The sequence below is a fragment of the Emys orbicularis genome, chromosome 10, assembly GCF_028017835.1.
Source record: "Emys orbicularis isolate rEmyOrb1 chromosome 10, rEmyOrb1.hap1, whole genome shotgun sequence".
Taxonomy (NCBI): domain Eukaryota; kingdom Metazoa; phylum Chordata; order Testudines; family Emydidae; genus Emys; species Emys orbicularis.
Window position 1 is genome coordinate 83,340,021 of NC_088692.1, and position 17,227 is coordinate 83,357,247.

The 17,227-nt window shown below is 44.3% G+C and overlaps 1 protein-coding gene across 1 annotated transcript in view; it reads left to right on the plus strand.

Annotated features, from left to right (window-relative positions):
* The window catches only part of LRRK1 (leucine rich repeat kinase 1), a 103,340-nt gene that overhangs the window by 68,130 nt on the left and 17,983 nt on the right, over positions 1 to 17,227 (plus strand). The window contains exons 17-24 of the mRNA XM_065412226.1: positions 225 to 345; positions 651 to 810; positions 1,582 to 1,858; positions 6,256 to 6,427; positions 8,185 to 8,348; positions 9,812 to 9,951; positions 11,753 to 12,002; positions 16,058 to 16,224. Of these exons, the coding sequence (XP_065268298.1) occupies positions 225 to 345; positions 651 to 810; positions 1,582 to 1,858; positions 6,256 to 6,427; positions 8,185 to 8,348; positions 9,812 to 9,951; positions 11,753 to 12,002; positions 16,058 to 16,224 (1,451 nt within the window). The remainder of the gene's footprint in view (positions 1 to 224; positions 346 to 650; positions 811 to 1,581; positions 1,859 to 6,255; positions 6,428 to 8,184; positions 8,349 to 9,811; positions 9,952 to 11,752; positions 12,003 to 16,057; positions 16,225 to 17,227) is intronic.

Sequence of the window (17,227 nt, forward strand, 5' to 3'; positions counted from 1 at the left end):
GAAGCCCCAGCTCTGGGACCCTCCTGTCTCTCAGGGTCCCAGAGCTCGGACTCCAGCCTGAGCTCAAACATCTAGACATCAATTTTACAATCCCATCGCCTGAGCCCGAGTCAGCGGACATGGGCCAGTTGCAGGTGTTTAATTGCAGTGTAGACAGACCGTAAAGGAAGAATCATAACCTGTATTAATGGCTCAAAATCCTTCCCCCTGGTTTTCATTTGCAGTGAGCTATCATGTAAGACCCTAGAAGGCCTTGATGGGCTCCGCCAGCTGATATTTCAAGTCACGTGCAACATGAAGGACGTCGGCAGCTCTATTTGCTCGCAGATGCTTGCAGCGAGATTGGTGAGTGTGGGTTTTTTTTTGTTTTTTTTTTTCCTAATGAGAATCCTTGCGAACCTGGGTTATTTTTTGTTTTGTTTTATGTTTTTATGTTTGTTTTTTGGTTATAGCTATAGGAAATATATACAGTGTATCAGCAGCTATAAACCAACAACAAAAAAGCAAACACGAATATTGCAAGTTTATTTGATTTTGGAAAACAAACATATTCATAAGCTTGCTTCTCAAACATGTCTTTGAACCCAACTGCTGGGTAGCGTGATTGTTGTTTGGAATTGGTTGTGCTATTTTTCTGATGTGATTTACAGATACCAAGAAGTTACCTTAGTCTCCAAGAAGCCGTTCTAGCAGAACAACAGAAAAGGAGTCAAAATGATGATGTGCAGTATCTAACAGACAAACAAATAGAGCAAATCATAGAGCAAACTCCTGGAAATGATATCAAAGACTATGAGGACTTACAAGCTGGTATGTCCCGGGAGCCCAGTAATTGTTTCAAAGTTAACGTTCATTGGGATTTACAAATATTATGAGAATGAAAGTAGCTGCTGTTCAGATTGTTACTGTAAAAGTAACCTTAGTCTGTGCAGATCTCTATTCAGGTGATTGGTAACAATCATGGGTAGTGGAATCAGTGTCTCCAGGAGGTCTCCAGGGCCCTAAAATCTAGTCACATTCCATCTACTGTCATTAAAAAGGGCAGTCCTCTCCAAGTGACAATCATTCTGCTGCCAGTCTAGAATAGTATTGTGCGTGCTGCTAGTTTTAAGTACCATCTCTTTGTCTGCCCACATGCTGTGACACGGTCTCAACCAGTCCCGCAGAAATGAATATTGACATATTTTATTAAAACTGTCTTGAGTTTCAAGTATGAGGGACCAGTCCTGCAATCCTCACCCAAGCAGTACTCCCACCAGTGGGAACTCTGCATCCGTGCAAACGGCAGGATCAGGGTCTGAGTTGGGGTGGGGCAGAGACCTGAAGAAGAGTTTGGTGTAGCCTGAAAGCTTGCATCTTGCCAACAATAAAGATGTATTTGCAGCTGTGTTGTAAGAAATGAGATCTAGTTAGCTGTAGCCTCTGCATGTAAATGCTATATGCTGGTAGTTGGCTACATCCTGGCATGTTTCTGGTCTATTCCTTGTCTGGATGAAGTGATCAAGGCTTTCTTCTAATCTGCTGTCTGTAGTATGGTTTCATAACACTGGTATCTTGCTCTTCTGGTTTTTTTTTTTACAGCCATCAGTTTCCTTATAGAAACAGGAACGTTGCTGCATTTCCCAGACACCAGCCATGGACTGAGAAACCTCTATTTCCTTGATCCAGTCTGGTTATCAGAATGTCTTCAGAGAATATTTAATATTAAGAGCTCAAAGTCTGTTGCTAAGAACGGATTAATCAAAGCGGAGGATTTCAGGATGTTGTTAGTTGGGACAGGGTTTACTGAACAAACAGAAGAACAGTATTTCCAGTTCCTGGCCAAGTTTGAAATTGCACTACCAGTAGCCAATAACAGGTATGTTGGTAATGATGAAGGCTAAGATTTTGTCATGGTTATTTTTAGTAAAAGTCACAGACAGGTCACGGGCAATGAACAAAAATTCACGGAAGCCGTGACCTGTCTGTGCCTTTTGTTGCTGCAGCTCCATGGTTTCCCCCCACTACCGTGGTGGCTGGGAGCTGTGGGGTTTCCCCCCACTCCCGTCACTGGAACCTGAGAAGGGCCCCCATGAGGAGGCTGTCGTCTGTCGCTGCAGGGGGGACCCTGAGAAGGCTGCCACTCCTGCTCCTCCCCCGAGGACCCGCCCTCGCTCCGCCTCTTCCCATTCTTGCTCCTCCCCTGAGGCCCTGCCCTCGCTCCGCCTCTTCCCACTCCTGCTCCTCCCCTGAGGCCCCGTCCTCACGCTGCCTCTTCCCACCCCTGCTCTGTCCTCTCCCCCGAGACCCCTGCTCACCCGCCGCTCACTGCTCTCCGCCCTCCCCTGAGTCCATCCTACTAGCCTCCAAACAACTGATTGGCTGCCCCACGAAACAGCTGTGGCTGGTGGGTGCTGAGCACCCTCTATTTTTTTTCTGTGGGTGCTTGAGCCCCAGAGTACTCACAGAGTCGGCACTTGTGTCCACACTGGCACTAGAGGTGTAATTTCCAGCACGGGTAGACATCCCTGTGCTGGCTTTGGTTGAGCTAGCGCACTAACAATTGCAGTGTAGCTGTAGCAGCGTGGGCAGCCAGATAGGCTAGTCACCCCATGTACAGTTCCATCTGAAACCCTAGGTACGTATCCGAGGCGCAAGCAGCAGCAGCGACGCTGGTATTTTTAGTGTGCTAACTTGATCAATGCAAATATGTCTGCCCAAGCTGGAAATTACATCTCCTGTTCCAGTGTAGACAAGCTCAGAGTTCCACCAATGACTGCCTTACAGGAAATACGGACCATCTGATTCGAACAGATGATCCATGCTCCAGAGCAAGGCAGAAAACCTTTAGGTTCCCACTAGTATTGCGCTGGGGACAAATTGCTCCCAAATGTTGGTGATCACGTCAACCCTGAGAACAAGAGTTAAATATCTAATCCCCAGTTCAGTGAGCACAAGAAAGCACATTTTAAGTGACAAGGTTTATTTCTTACGATAAAACTCATCACTAGATATTCCTCCATGTGTTGCACTAGGAATTTGACATGGGGACCATGTTCACTTAAATGTTATTGAATCCCTTTCCCCATTCCCTTCTCCTCCCCACTATTTTTCTTTCTGTCTGTCGATTGTTTAATTAATAGTTAAGTCGTAACGCTATTGCCTTTCCGGTATAACATTTGCATGTCATTTCCTAGCTCTGCCGCTATAGCACTGCTTCATCATTCGAAATCCCTCAGGAATTCTTAATGCTACTACAAGTGCTGCATTCTCAGCGCTGTCCTTATGACTGTCACTTACCCAGTCCCGGTTGCCAGCAAATTTTCTCAAGCTTAACACAGATAAAGCAATAATGTTTCTGCTTAATCCTAAATGCCTTCCTGACTCCTTGTCCTTATCTGCCATTTTTCTCAAAGGCAATTACATTGTCCCTGGCTCAGTAGTAAGGAAAGGGGTTGTTATTTTATACTTTAACCGATCTATTTGGAGCCATCTAAGCTTCTTGGTTACAATATGCCTTCCCACCGTTGATGGAGAGTTGCTACAGCAGGTTGCATTAATTTTTGTGCCTGGCAGACCAGAGCAGTTACTTGTGCTTGGGCTCTTGCAGTTATTGTCTAGATTGCCTGATAGGGCTTTCCACACCCTGCAATTGGCAGAGAAAGCAGCTGCCAGTTTACATACTGAGAAGGGTGGACAGGGATACGTTTCACATATTTTCAAAATTTACATTGGCTGCTGTTCAAACACTGTGTTGAATCTCCATCTGTATTATAAACCATTCTATGGTTTTGGTCCAGCAGACATCATTGGCCTTCATATTTCTTACATTCCTAGACATGTTTTTAGATCTGCTAAGGCAGATTTATTGGCTGTCACATGGTGTGTCCACTAGTTTTATGGAGCAAGAGCTTTTAGTTTGATACGCTCTGCATCTCTGGAATTCAATCTGCCTAAGATGTATGTAGCTCAGCCTTGTCTTGGTTTTTAAATTAAGGCTCAAAGCCTGACCTTTCTGTTTTCAGTTTACAACTTGAAGAAATGGAGGTTACTGTTTTAAATGCCAAAGGTGTTTTGTAGGATGATTAATTTTATCATATAAAATGTTATCCTATATTATATGTACAATATACAAAAATATGTCCTTAAGATAGTCTGTTGTCTGGTGATGCATGGCTTTCTAGATTGATTATTCTAAAACAGACCTTCACGGGACACTATAGGTTTAACTATGTAAGAGGGATTGTGATCTAGTGGCTAGAGCGTGGGACTTTGACCCAAGATTACCTTGTTGTTTTCCCACCTCTGCCACTGACACCTTGCTACCTTGGTTAAATCTTAGTCTTTTGCCTCAGTTTACCTTTCCAGGGTATAATACTGTAGAATTTAAAATTCTGCAAAGGGGTTCTTTGTAAGTGCTATTTATTTATTTATTTAGAAAAAAATCTTCTCCCTATGAAGCCATAATTTTGCTTCCACAGTCAAAGAATAAAAAGAACACACACAATTCACAAATGATAGAATTTAGCCAGCTGCATAGCTACTTGATTGTGACTACAAATCGGATAGTTTGATGTCTAAATCTTGTCATTCATATGCACAGTTTTGCACATACAGTTGACTGTGAGTACAAAAGTCCAGGCTGGGCTGAGATCCCTTTAAATTAAATGTGTGGCTGTTAATGTATTTGTTGTAGTAGTAAGTATCTGGTTTGAAAAGCAAGCGGTATTATTAGTAAGTATCAAAAGCCTATTTTAAAGGAGTGTTACACACAATTTGTTTCTTTGAGGACCGTTGCTAGAGCAGTCATTGAAAACTGTAATTTACCTAAATAATAACTTGTGCATGAATTTCTCTTGCAGATCAACAACCTCTCACTTTGCTTTTCAAAATAGGAGGGTTCTCCTACCATATCTTAGCTTCTCAAATACGGTGCCATAGGACAAATCCATATTCTTTGCTTAACAACACACTTACAGTAGCTTTATGGAAACCAAAAGCTTTCTGTTCTACTGTAACTCTAATATGGGTCTGACTCTCAAAAACAACCCAGCCCTTTTCTGGGGCTCTCGTGGCATGGAGTAGCTGGATTTCGGTCATAACTGGCCAGCTGAGAATTCCCCCAGAGAAAGGTTCTCTCAACTAGCAGAGCTGGCTGCTGTACCAGCTGCTCGCCTCCCCTACCTCAACATGGGGGCATATCGAGGAGCGAGGAAAGGAGCTTGTCCAGGGCATGTAGGGGATAGGACAGAACTGTACTCAGCCAATTCTCAGCTGCATTATAATCCTTTAGGGGCCATATAGTAGATCAGTGTTTCCCAAACTTGGGACGCCGCTTGTGTAGGGAAAGCCCCTGGGGGGCCGGGCCGGTTTGTTTACCTGCCGCGTCTGCAGGTTCGACCGATCGCAGCTCCCACTGGCCGCAGTTCGCTGCTCCAGGCCAATGGGAGCTGCTGGAAGCGGTGGCCAGTACGTCCCTTGGCCCGCGCCGCTTCCAGCAGCTCCCATTGGCCTGGAGCGGTGAACCGTTGCCAGTGGGAGCCGCGATCGGCCGGAGCTGCAGACGCGGCAGGTAAACAAACCGACCCGGCCCGCCAGGGGCTTTCCCTACACAAGCGGCGTCCCAAGTTTGGGAAACACTGCAGTAGAGGGATAAACTATACTAACCCGTAGGCTGCACTAATGCATGGGGTGGGGAGGGGCAACCCAGCCTGGCCCTCGCAATTAGGAAATTGTAACTGTGGACTCTCTGATACCTCTCATCTGTGCTGAGTGAAGCTCAGCTGTAGTAAACAACTGCCCCTAGGTTTTATATTCAAAGATTCCTACAGGAATGGAGCTGTAATTCTCTGCTATCAGAACAGCATCTTCACATGTGTCAGCCTGAATGAGTCCAAAAGTCACTTCAGAATTTAATGGAAACCAAATACCATTGCAGTGACTATATCATATTTGTATGCAGTTAATTTTTGTTTATGCAGATGTTCTCCCCTTCATATTGATTTTATCCTCTCCATTAGACCTTACTGTGTTGTGCACAATGCCTGTTCTTCACTTGCTGATTTCCATACCATACATTAAGCACAGTCCTCAAAGCAGTAGCTCTCTGCCCCTTCTTCATATGTTGCTGCGATATCTCAAAGCTTTTTATATGCAGTAGGCTGGGCTATTAAAATGCTCTGTGAAGACTGAAACTGAATTATTACACAGTACAAGATATCTGCTGTTGTAAAGCTGTCACTGAAGATTTGAACTGTCACATTTGATTTGTTTCAGCTACCTCCTACCTCATCTCCTCCCAGCCAAACCAGCATTAGATATCCATGGCTTATGCCACCATTCCACAAACACCGTCCAAAGAGTGTTCAAGATGAGTTTTGTCCCAGTCGGCTTTTGGCAAAGGTTCATAGCTCGGATGTTAATTAGTCTTGCAGAGATGGATCTCCAGGTAGGTTACTATATTCACAAAATAGAAAGTGAAAACAATAAAAGATGTCATTTAATAAAAACATAAATACCACTGGGAATTCATTCACAAATACTCTTTGACCACATTCTGTTTGCTTTACTCATGCGAGAATCTCATTGACTTCAACTGCACTGTTCATGTGAGTAAGGTGAGTAGGAAATGTCCTACTGTAATTTGATTCCATTCTTATACAATTAAGCATTGTTTAGAGTTAATATAGCCCAAAGTTTAGTCCCCTCTCCCCCATACGAGGTGGCTTATTTTGCAATTTCGCTGCATCCAAAGTCTTCTGATTGCTTGTAATCATTTAGGGTCCGTCTGTATTGCAATTGTGGGTGCTAGCTTTAATCTGGCTAACTCAGGTCCCACCGGAGCAGTGAAGGTATGGCATAATGCACTTCAGCACAGAATCCTGGGTAATTACTTGCAAGTCTACCTGCACTGATGTTTGCACTGCGCAGCTTCACTGCTTCGGGACCTGAGCTAGCTAGATTACGGCTAGCCTCTGGGATGTGTGCATGAGCTGCAGTCACACCCTGTCATTGCAGTGTAGACATAACCTTATAGTCCTGTCCTGCAACCCTTGCTAATGTAAATGGTTCATTTGGGCCAGAATCTGCTCTCATTCAATGTCAGTACAAATCTAGAGGAACTCCACTTAAGCCAGTATTGTAACTCCAGATTTATGCAGGTTTAACTAAGAGGAGAATTGGGACCATTGTCTTCAATCTAATTACTTGTGTGAGCAAGAATTACAGGACAGGGTCTTAAGAGAAAAAGTGATGAGCCTGGTCATAAAAATAGCATTTGCATGGTTGGTTAAAGCTATTAACGTTGCTGGTGGTGGCACAATTAATGTGGCCGCATCTCTCCAGTGATAATCTGGAAGCTCCATTGGAAACCATTATAATTACCCATTAACTCTACCTTGCCACCTCTTAAAACTGCCCACTTAACTTGTATCAGATTGTCAATACTATAGGACACCTAAAGAAAAAGTATTAGTCATATTTGGAGATGCTCCAATTCCAAGGCTTCTCAAAATGTTAGGAATGTCCATTTTTTTTACAGGTTATATATTTTTAAATAGTGTAAAAATCTCTCATAGCAGCATTTCTGATTATATCCCATTGGGCAGGAAGTAAATCTTAAGCATCTCACTAGTGCCCATATCCAGTACCCACTGACATCAATGGGAAGGATCCCATTGACTTAACTGGGTATCGGTTCAAGCACCAGATGGGTAGGCCTATGAGTGATGATCATGTTGAATTCTCAACATACTGTTTTTAAACAGCATAGAGAAAAGTCATTTTCCACCTATTGAAACAGCTTCCCAAATATTGACACAGGTGATTTACTAGCTCAGTGCACTGGAGGCAGATAATTGTTTGCTCACCCAGTAAACGGGTTTATTCTTATTTGTATTTGCAAATACAAAATTCATTTTAATTATTGCGCACGAGGGCAGTAGAATGAACCATGTTCACTGGCTTGAGGCCATTCCGCTATACGTGATCTGGAATTCTTGTTTAGCTGCTGACATAGTCATGACTGTATTTATTTTAATCCCCTCACAAGCTGTTTTACAAGTCACGGGCACTTTAATTACAAAAATAATGGAAAATATCCAAGATGGCCAGAGAAAGAAGGGTCGGCCCTGTTTGCTTGATTAAGGGGAACCCCCATGTGAGACGTCTCGGTGTTGAATTATTGTGTCACGCTGCTCATTTCAGCTCTTTGAGAACAAGAAGAACACCAAGACCAGGAACAAAAATGTGACCATCTACAGCTTTACAGGCACTCAAAGAAACCGCTGCAGCACATTCCGAGTCAAAAGAACTCATACAGTCTACTGGCAGGAAGGTCTGTTTGTCACCTTTGATGGAGGCTACCTCAGGTAATCTGTGCTCGCCTGTAGCCTACTTCATAAAACTACAGGCTAAATGGACACTAACAGACCTGACCCAAATATTACACATTTACTAATTTCAACTGAAGAGGAGGCTTTTTTACATATAAGCAAAGCTCAACAGTGATGGATCAGTCTTTGTTTGCCAGTTATGAATGTATCACTTATTATTTCTTACAGATATTGTTGCAGCTACAAATATAAAGACCTCCAAAATTGTAAAGTAATGTTTGGAGCAGAACTGTTTGCTTGTGGAAAATCTTGCATTTTCACATGCAAACAAGTGTTTGGATGAACAGATCTCTGCACAGTGCTCTTAAAACTCTCTGCCATATGACTGCAATTCACACCCGCACAGAGGGCTTTTCTTTTCTGTGCCACTTAAGCCCCGGGGCTTTGCTTGCAGAAGGGGGCATATGAGATGTGGTGGGGCTAGACCAGTGCAAAGCCTTCCATTGGGTGAAGCAAAACAACTGCAGTTATTCTTACAAAGATGCAGTGGCCAGGAGTCTGGGTATTGGGCATGTGGACACTGTTCCACCCACTAGGATAAATTAGCAGCCATGGAGTTTTGACCTACAGCCTCTTCCTCCTTACCTTAGGTACCCTCATTACTGTAGTATCTGAGCACCTCACGAGCTTAGTGTATTTCTCCTCACAGCAGCCCTTGCAAATAGTGCTGTTCCCATTTTACAGATGGGGAACTGAGACACAGAAAGGCTAATGCCCAGATCCTCAAAGGGACTCAGGTGCCTAATTCCTGGGCTGAGTGACTCTCCTCACAGGAGGTCTGTGGCAGAACAGGGACTTAAATCCAGGTCTCCCAAGTTCTCTGCTAGTACCAAACCACTGGACCATCCTTCCTCTTTCTGGGTTTGGCGGATGTGTGCCATCTACCTATCCATATTCTATTCTCACACAAAGCCCACTTACGCAGACTTTGTTGGGGCAGAAGGATGTTCAGCTCTTTGCATAAAATTACCGAGTTTGCACAAGAGCCCGTTTCTGTGCACAAATACCCGGGGCTGTACACAAAAGGATATATCCACATATTTTGCAAGCATGTTTTTGAAGCTCCTTTGAAAATAAGGACCTTAGAGTTTTAGTGTTGGTTTTTAAGACTCTTAACCCTTCGGCACTTTTATTGCTTCCAGTGTAATGTCCACCATCCTCTCTTCACTCAGACTAAGACCTTCTTTACCATGTGCACTTTGTAAGCATCCAGCTTTTGCTTATTTCTGTGCAAGAATGCTCTCTCCAAAGACATTTGCATGGTAGATTCAGTTTGGGGATCATATATATATGTAATTGAAGACACTTGCCTTTTAAGTACTTGTTAATTACTTATGGTTTTGTGGCTCTGCTTATCAATGATTTTGCTACAGAAAAACTGTTAACATTCATGCTTTACAAATGCCTTATTTGGGTGTTTCATGCTCTCCATTACTTAGTGTGGAATCTTCTGATGTGAACTGGAAAAAGAAAAAAAGTGGTGGAATTAAAATCATTTGCCAATCAGAAGCGAGAGATTTTTCAGCAATGGCTTTCATCACAGATCATGTCAACTCCTTGATAGATCAGTGGTTTCCAGGTAAGAAGAACAACTGTAGCATTCTGTACATTGTTATATTTCAACACTTTTTTTTGGAAATTATTCCTTGATGGTGCTGTCAGTGTGCACAATGTTATGCAATAGATGAAGAGTGCTAAAACCCCTCAGAATAGGTCCCTGCTCCAAGGATTTTACAATCTAGAGGCAACAGCAGATTCAATGCAATATAATACAAATCTTTACTGACACCACATGGTGTGAGCATTGTATCCAGAGCGACCAATCCCTCAAAATCCTAAAAGCAAACAGGGTCCAAACCTGCTCCTGTAGAAGTCAGTGACCAGATCCTCCATTGCATTTAGTGGAAGCAGCGTCAGGTCCATACTGCTTAGGTAAGTTACATCAGTGTGTCTGAGCCCCTTGTGCTAGTTTTATAGTAGTGTAACTCAATTGACTTTAATGGCGTTACTCCTGATTTACACCATAAGGGAAATCAGAATCAGGCCCACAGTCTCCCCAAGTGATGTTTGTAATCCACAAATAGATTTTGATTATAAAACGATGTGCTGTATTCCAGGTCACCGCATGCTGCTTTAGAGATAAGTGTCGGCATGTATTGATCTGAGATCTTCATCAAAAAATAGTGCTGTGAGCTGTCCTATATCCACTCTGCTTTTCTATTTTATCTGAGATCACTCTGAAAAGGAAAAAAAATAAGACTTTCATTTGAGTTTGGATTGGTATTTTTTTTAATCATTGAAGACTGAGCAGAGCCATAATCCCAAAGAAGCATATTCGGACATGGAGTGATGATTAGCAATATAGATACAAGCGGAAGATGCCAGCCAGTGGGCCATTTGGGTAAAAAGACAAACCAATAGTCCATCCAGCAAGACTCGTTGACCCATTTCTAAAACTTACATTGCACATGTCTAGTGTCCCTGTCCTGTGCCTCTAGTTGTCTAAGGAGGAATTATTATCATTCCTTTTCACACTGGTAGCCACAGAACTATATATACTAAAAATTTCCCCTGTCATGCTGTTTAAATAGGAATATATAATAATATAGCAAATGAAACAATGACTTCACACTCCTGTGGCTCTTTTGGATAATGTTGATTGCTAATTTGGCTCCTGAACCACTGAGGTCTGAGTATCACTGCCTCAGATTGTGGCTGGTCACAACCCTCTAACTCACAGGTTCAGAATCCCCGCTCTAAAGTAACATTTATGATAGATTCTGTCAAACGAAAGACCACTTTGGCCCATGACCCCCGGGTGCTGTGTCTCTGATTCCTTGTCTGCTTGATTCGGGCTAAAGCACTGTCAGAAAGCGGAAGGAGCTCTGCCAGTTTTCTCTCCCTCTCTGTTTTAAAGGGACAGACATACTTGTGCCTTTCTATTCATTGCAATGGACTCCATCTTTCTGAAGTGTAGCTAACTAAAGCCATGGAGAATTGCTTCATAAGAAGGCTTTTCCTATCCATGAACTTTTAAATTTCTATTGGGCTGAAACTGTATTACTTGCACGCCCTGCATGTTACTTATTCCTGATACCTAAATGAAAAACTGCCAGGCCTCTTGAGTTATCTCAACAATCTGGAGTATGTATCTATCCAACCCTGTCCTTGCTGCCTTTGTGTATTTGGCAAATAGCTACTTTTTATCACAGTTGGTAAACTAGAGGAGCCACTATCACCAGTTTTGAAAGAGTGGGAGTCAAGTGAGGAATTACATGAGACTTACATGGGACTTCTCAAGCACTGATTTCATGCAGAAGAGGTAAACATTTGAATGTATTGGACATTGCTGTTCAATATCACTTTTTTAACATTTTTAGCACTGACGGCCACGGAGAGTGATGGGACTTTGTTAATGGAACAGTATGTCCCATGCCACATCTGTGCAACTTCTAGGACACAGGAGAATGAGCCAGCTGATAAACCGGAAGATGAGCAGTACTTTAACATGGAGGATTGTGTTCTGACTGCTATAGAACTGGATTGTATCACATGTCCTAGTCATCCTAACATCCCAGTTCCTCTACAAGAGCTGGTCCCAGAGCTCTTCATGACAGATTTTCCTGCCAGGTAATGTTACTTGATAGTCATTGATTGGACTTCAAAATTTCTATGAATAATTCAGTTTGCATTTCTTCTAGTTCACTACCACTGGAGGTTCATATTGACCCTTGATGTGAAGGCAAATTCATCTACCCATGACTCCCAGCCATGTCATTGTATCCTAGCCTATATCCGCCTACATAGTCATTACATTTGCTTACACAGTCACAGTGCACTGTCAGTATCTGACTCATCGCCTTGTAAAGTCTCCTGAGATTCCTGTGGTACGATGTGAAAGTCGCTTTTTAAAAAGTGACCCTGTTCTCTACTGTCCCTGGTAACATATTCTGGCCAGGGGTTGGTGCAATATGTCTCTTTCAGGAGATTTTTAATAGGGCACTAACAATATAGAGTGCTGCAAAGTGCCCGTCCAGATCTGCATTTGAACGTCCATATGATTTGGGGATGTTTTGATTTGGGGATCAGCCACAGTGTTCAGACTTGGATTCAAATTTGGATTTGTTCAGAGCTGGGGTTTTAATTTGGAAGCCATGAGCGGGTTACTGAAATGGGTTAACTTCAACCTCTAGCCCTCACACAGCCTATATACAATGAATTTCTTCAGACCCTTCCCGGTGAACAATTACAAACGTCCCTTCGTGGTGACACTTGCTCAGTTTGCAGTTTCTGCTCTTGTGAGATGATATAGGACATGCAGCGTCAGCAGCAGATTCAGGGGCTTTGGCTGCTAATCAGAGAGACTTTTGCTCCTCGGCAGGAAGCCCTGTACTCTATAGAAGGCTGTGCTGCCCCAGACAGAAACTTTAAACTATTTAACTACTTTTCTAGGAGGATTGAACCCTGTATCCTGTAATTGGTTTGGATAGCACAGTTTCCTTCCTTGAGAAAATTAAAGCACTTTTGCTGTTGAAAGCATATTTGACCCAGCAGAAAGTGGGCATCAAATCAAATCTGCTCTAGGAAGTGATGATATTTCCTGAAGTTTACACAGAGACCAAAATCCTAGACCTTGGTCCCCTAAAAGCTATTCTAGGTTACTTTTCCCATTACTTCAGGAAAACTTTAATCCTCTGAGTAATGGAGCCTATTCCACAGTGACTAATGCATTTTACAAACCTAATAATGAATGAGGCTGGGAGAACTGATGCTTTAAGAAAAGAAAAGAACACTGGCACAATTTTTTTCCCTCATGCCCTTAAGTGAATCTGAATGATTTGGTAAAGGCCTTTTTCTGGTTTATTGCTTCTTCCCAATTCCTCTGCTGTTTCTACCCAACCACAAGTTTAAATCTTTATCCTTTTCCTCATGCTCTTCATCCCCTCTGAACCAAACCCTAACCCATTCCTACTCACTCCCTGTGTTGGGGCATTGAAGGCAAGAAAGAAAATCTCCCAAAGGATTAGCGGATAGGCAAGTTTCTCTCCCAAGCTCGTCAGGGAGGTCACCAGGAAAGTGTGGGGTTGGATCAAAAGGTTTTGCAGATCCAAGTTAGGGACTAGATAAGCATTCCATATGGAGGATGATTTTCTATAAATGCAGCTCTGTCTGCCTGTCTGACAGACCTTTCTTTTGGACTCAAAGGCCATTCCAAGTTGCACACTAATTTTTAACCAGTGTTTGATGCATTGTGTACCAAAGCACATACAAGAAAAGGAGGGCTTGCCGTGACCTACTACAGAGTCAGAGGGCAGGCTGAAGGAACCCATTTCATTTTGATTTTGATTTTTGAGGCCCTCTCAATAATGAAAGAAATTAGGTTTCCATATGCTGTGAGATGAAGTGTTTATTTTTCTGGATGTCTCCAGTAAAGGAGCTTTGCACCTGACTCACTCACAGGAACCCATTTAATTGACAATACTGTGGTTGAGATGCTCTGACCTATGAGGCACAAGCAGAACCTGAAAGATTGTTGAGGACAATCAACCTATGAAGAAAGTCAGGAGGCCTTTTTGTGTCCAGTCTGGCATACATGACCTTGGATGTCTTCATCAAGGCTATTATATGCTTTATAAGGAGGGTGGGGGGGAAGAGTCACAATCTAGGATCAGGTTTAAGGGAAAAGTCGACATTTTTATTCCCACGCTTAGATTAAATCGATAAGAGTTTCATATAACTAAGATTCTATCTTTCGCATTGCACCTGTTGTGTAACATTTGCTTTTGATTCATGCAGCTCAGTTTTGGGTATAAGTGAACACACCTACTCAAAGCACGTTGAGCCAGAGCCATGAAGTTTCACCTGGATTTGATGTGAAACCTGTAACCAGCCCTTGACATGTTTGCACTGACCCTTTTGATGAAACTGGGCTGAATTTTGCCTTTCCATCAAGTCTGTAAGCAGCCGTCAGTCACCTGCTCCCAGTGCAAACATTGTGCATGGCTCTGATGATAAATGACCCCATATGTGTGATGTGTATAAGACAGGCACGCAGTGGGCTCCAGAGGGTAAAGAATCCACTCTTACTAATTAGAGCAGTGTGTTCCCAAACTTGGGACACCGCTTGTGTAGGGAAAGCCCCTGGCGGGCCGGGCCGGTTTGTTTACCTGCCACGTCCGCAGGTCCAGCTGATCGTGGCTCCCAGTGGCCGCGGTTCGCTGCTCCAGGCCAATGGGAGCTGCTGGAAGCGGCGTGGGCCAAGGGACGTACTGGCTGCCGCTTCCAGCAGCTCCCATTGGCCTGGAGCAGCGAACCTCGGCCACTGGGAGCCGCGATCGGCTGGACCTGCGGACGCGGCAGGTAAACAAACCGGCCTGGCTCGCCAGGGGCTTTCCCTAAACAAGCGGTGTCCCAAGTTTGGGAAACACTGAATTAGAGTATAAAATGTGTGGAGGTCCTTCATAAGGACATCTGGGCACTTAGACAGCAGTCCTGTGTCCTTTACAGCTCATGCTGTCTGTATGACTCAGATCTTTCTATTGGGCACATAGGCGCCAACTTTTCCCGGCACCCGTGGGAGCTCGCGCCCCGCTGACCTGGCCCCAACTCCACCCATGCCCTGCCCCTGCCTGCCCCCATTCCAACCCCTTCCCCAAAGTCCCCACCCCAACTCCGCCCCCTCCCTGCCCCTATTGGACTCCTTCCCCAAATCCCCACCCAGCCCCGCCTCTTCCCCAAGCATGCTGCCTTCCCCGCCCTGCCCCCTCCCTCCCAGCGCTTGCTGCTGCTGTGGCGGGAAGCACTGGGAGCTAGGGGGAGAAGTGGCGCGCTCAGGGGAGGAGGCGGAGGTGAGCTGAGGCGGGGAGCTGCCAGTGGGTGCAGAGCACCCACCAATTTTTCCCCGTGGGTGCTCCAGCCCCGGAGCACCCATGGAGTCGGTGCCTATGATTGGACATGGTGCAGAGCTCTGAGGGCTCTAACCAGCTGCTCCCTGAGCTCCCAACATTTGCGCTGAGTCGTGTATGCCCATCAAATAAATCATTTTAACAGCAGGCGTTCCTTTCTCCAGGTAGTTTTAATGGATCATTCTGGATAAACTCGCCAACACGGCGGCATGTGGGCCCTCATCAGGGGTGTCATTTGTTAGAGTTTTATTTGACTAATACAAGAAGGAAAGTGGAAATGTTTGATGTCAGAGTGGCTATAAAAGCTGTCTTGGGAAGGGTGGGGAAATGATGAATTGCAGCCTGGTACCAGCAGGCTGGTTAGAATAATCAGATTTCAGAGCACAGCCAAGTCCCGCTGGAAGGCAAAGGAAGTAAAAACCTATTAAACTGGCCACACATTGTCCATATCCGCTGGATTGACATCATCAGCCTAGAAACGGAGCTTGGCACCTTGATGCCTTTTGGGATCTTGTTGGTTTCCGATGAGATATGTTCGACTCAGTGGACAGCCCATTTTGCAGGTTTGCCCATGTCGCTCTTCCTGTGAGAAACATGTGCAATGTGTACCATCATGCAAAATATCGAAGGACAACGAAGTGACTTTTACAGTCTCATCCTCGCAGTGGGAACCTTTTATTGAGATGAAAATCTTTTTAAAAGTGTGAAAAAAATCAGATTAAATGTACAAATGACGGTTCCTTTAAACTTTTTTTTTTTTTTTTTTTACATTACTGGCAGACTATTTCTGGAAAATAGTAAACTAGAATACAGTGAAAATGAAAACAATGTTCTTGGCCAGGGTGGAAGTGGAACCATTATATATCAGGCAAAATACCAAGGAAAACCAGTGGCAGTGAAGAGATATCAGATTAAGAAATGCAAGAGTTCTCCTAATTCGGCTACAGGTACAGTGCACAGAATGTGCGTGTGTGTGTGTGTGTGGGGGGGGGGGTATGTTTTTAAATCTGCTCTGTCCGTAATGAGTTTACGAGTTATGATTGAATCGTCTTCAGTCTGCTAAGGGCTAGCAGCACCTATTTAAATACAGCTTCCCAATATACAGCAAAACTTGTAAGGGAAGGAAGATTGATGTATTTGAAAAAAGCCTTTTGGGGTACATCTCTGCAGCAAAAAACAACAACAACCCTATAGCAGCAAATCTCGCCGCTCGGGTCAGTTGACTTGGAGCCATGGGGCTTTCGTTAGGAGGCTAATAATAGCAGGATAGATGTTCCTGCTTGGGCCAGAGCCTGGTCTCTGAAACCTGGGGGGGAGGGAGGGTCTGGGAGCCCAGGCTCCAGCCAGAGCCTGAATGCCTACACTGCGATTTCTAGCCCCACAGCGCAAGCCCGAGTCAGCTGACCTGGGCTCTGAGACCTGCTGCTGCAGAGGTTTTGTGCAGTGTAGGCTTACCCTATGAAAACACGCATAAGAAATGGAGAACTGAGGTCAGCTGGCGGTCATTGGCACACAATGCACTTCCGCACTGGGGGTTCGAGTTACATTCTCCGATTTGATGTGAAACCTCACATGCTGGCCACCAGGGGGCTGGGAGCTCTGACAAGGTGGAGCCTCAGTTTGGGGGAGAAGACAAAATCTCCCCGCTTCCATCTTCCTCGTGACTCTCATAACCTGAGCCGTCTGGCTGTAGAGAGGTGGTTGCGTGAACAAGGCACTTGACTGGGACTCCAGAGATCTGGGTTCAGTTTCCAGCTGTGACCTTGGCCAAGTCATTTAATCAATCTGTACCTCAGTTCTCCACCTGTAAAATGGGGGTGATGATACTTCCTGTGTCTTTTCTACTTAGACTGTCAGCTTTTTGGGGCAGGGACTGTCTCTCATGTGTCTGTACAGCACCTAGCACTCGGCTTAATTGGGACCTCTACCATAATACAAATATTACTACTA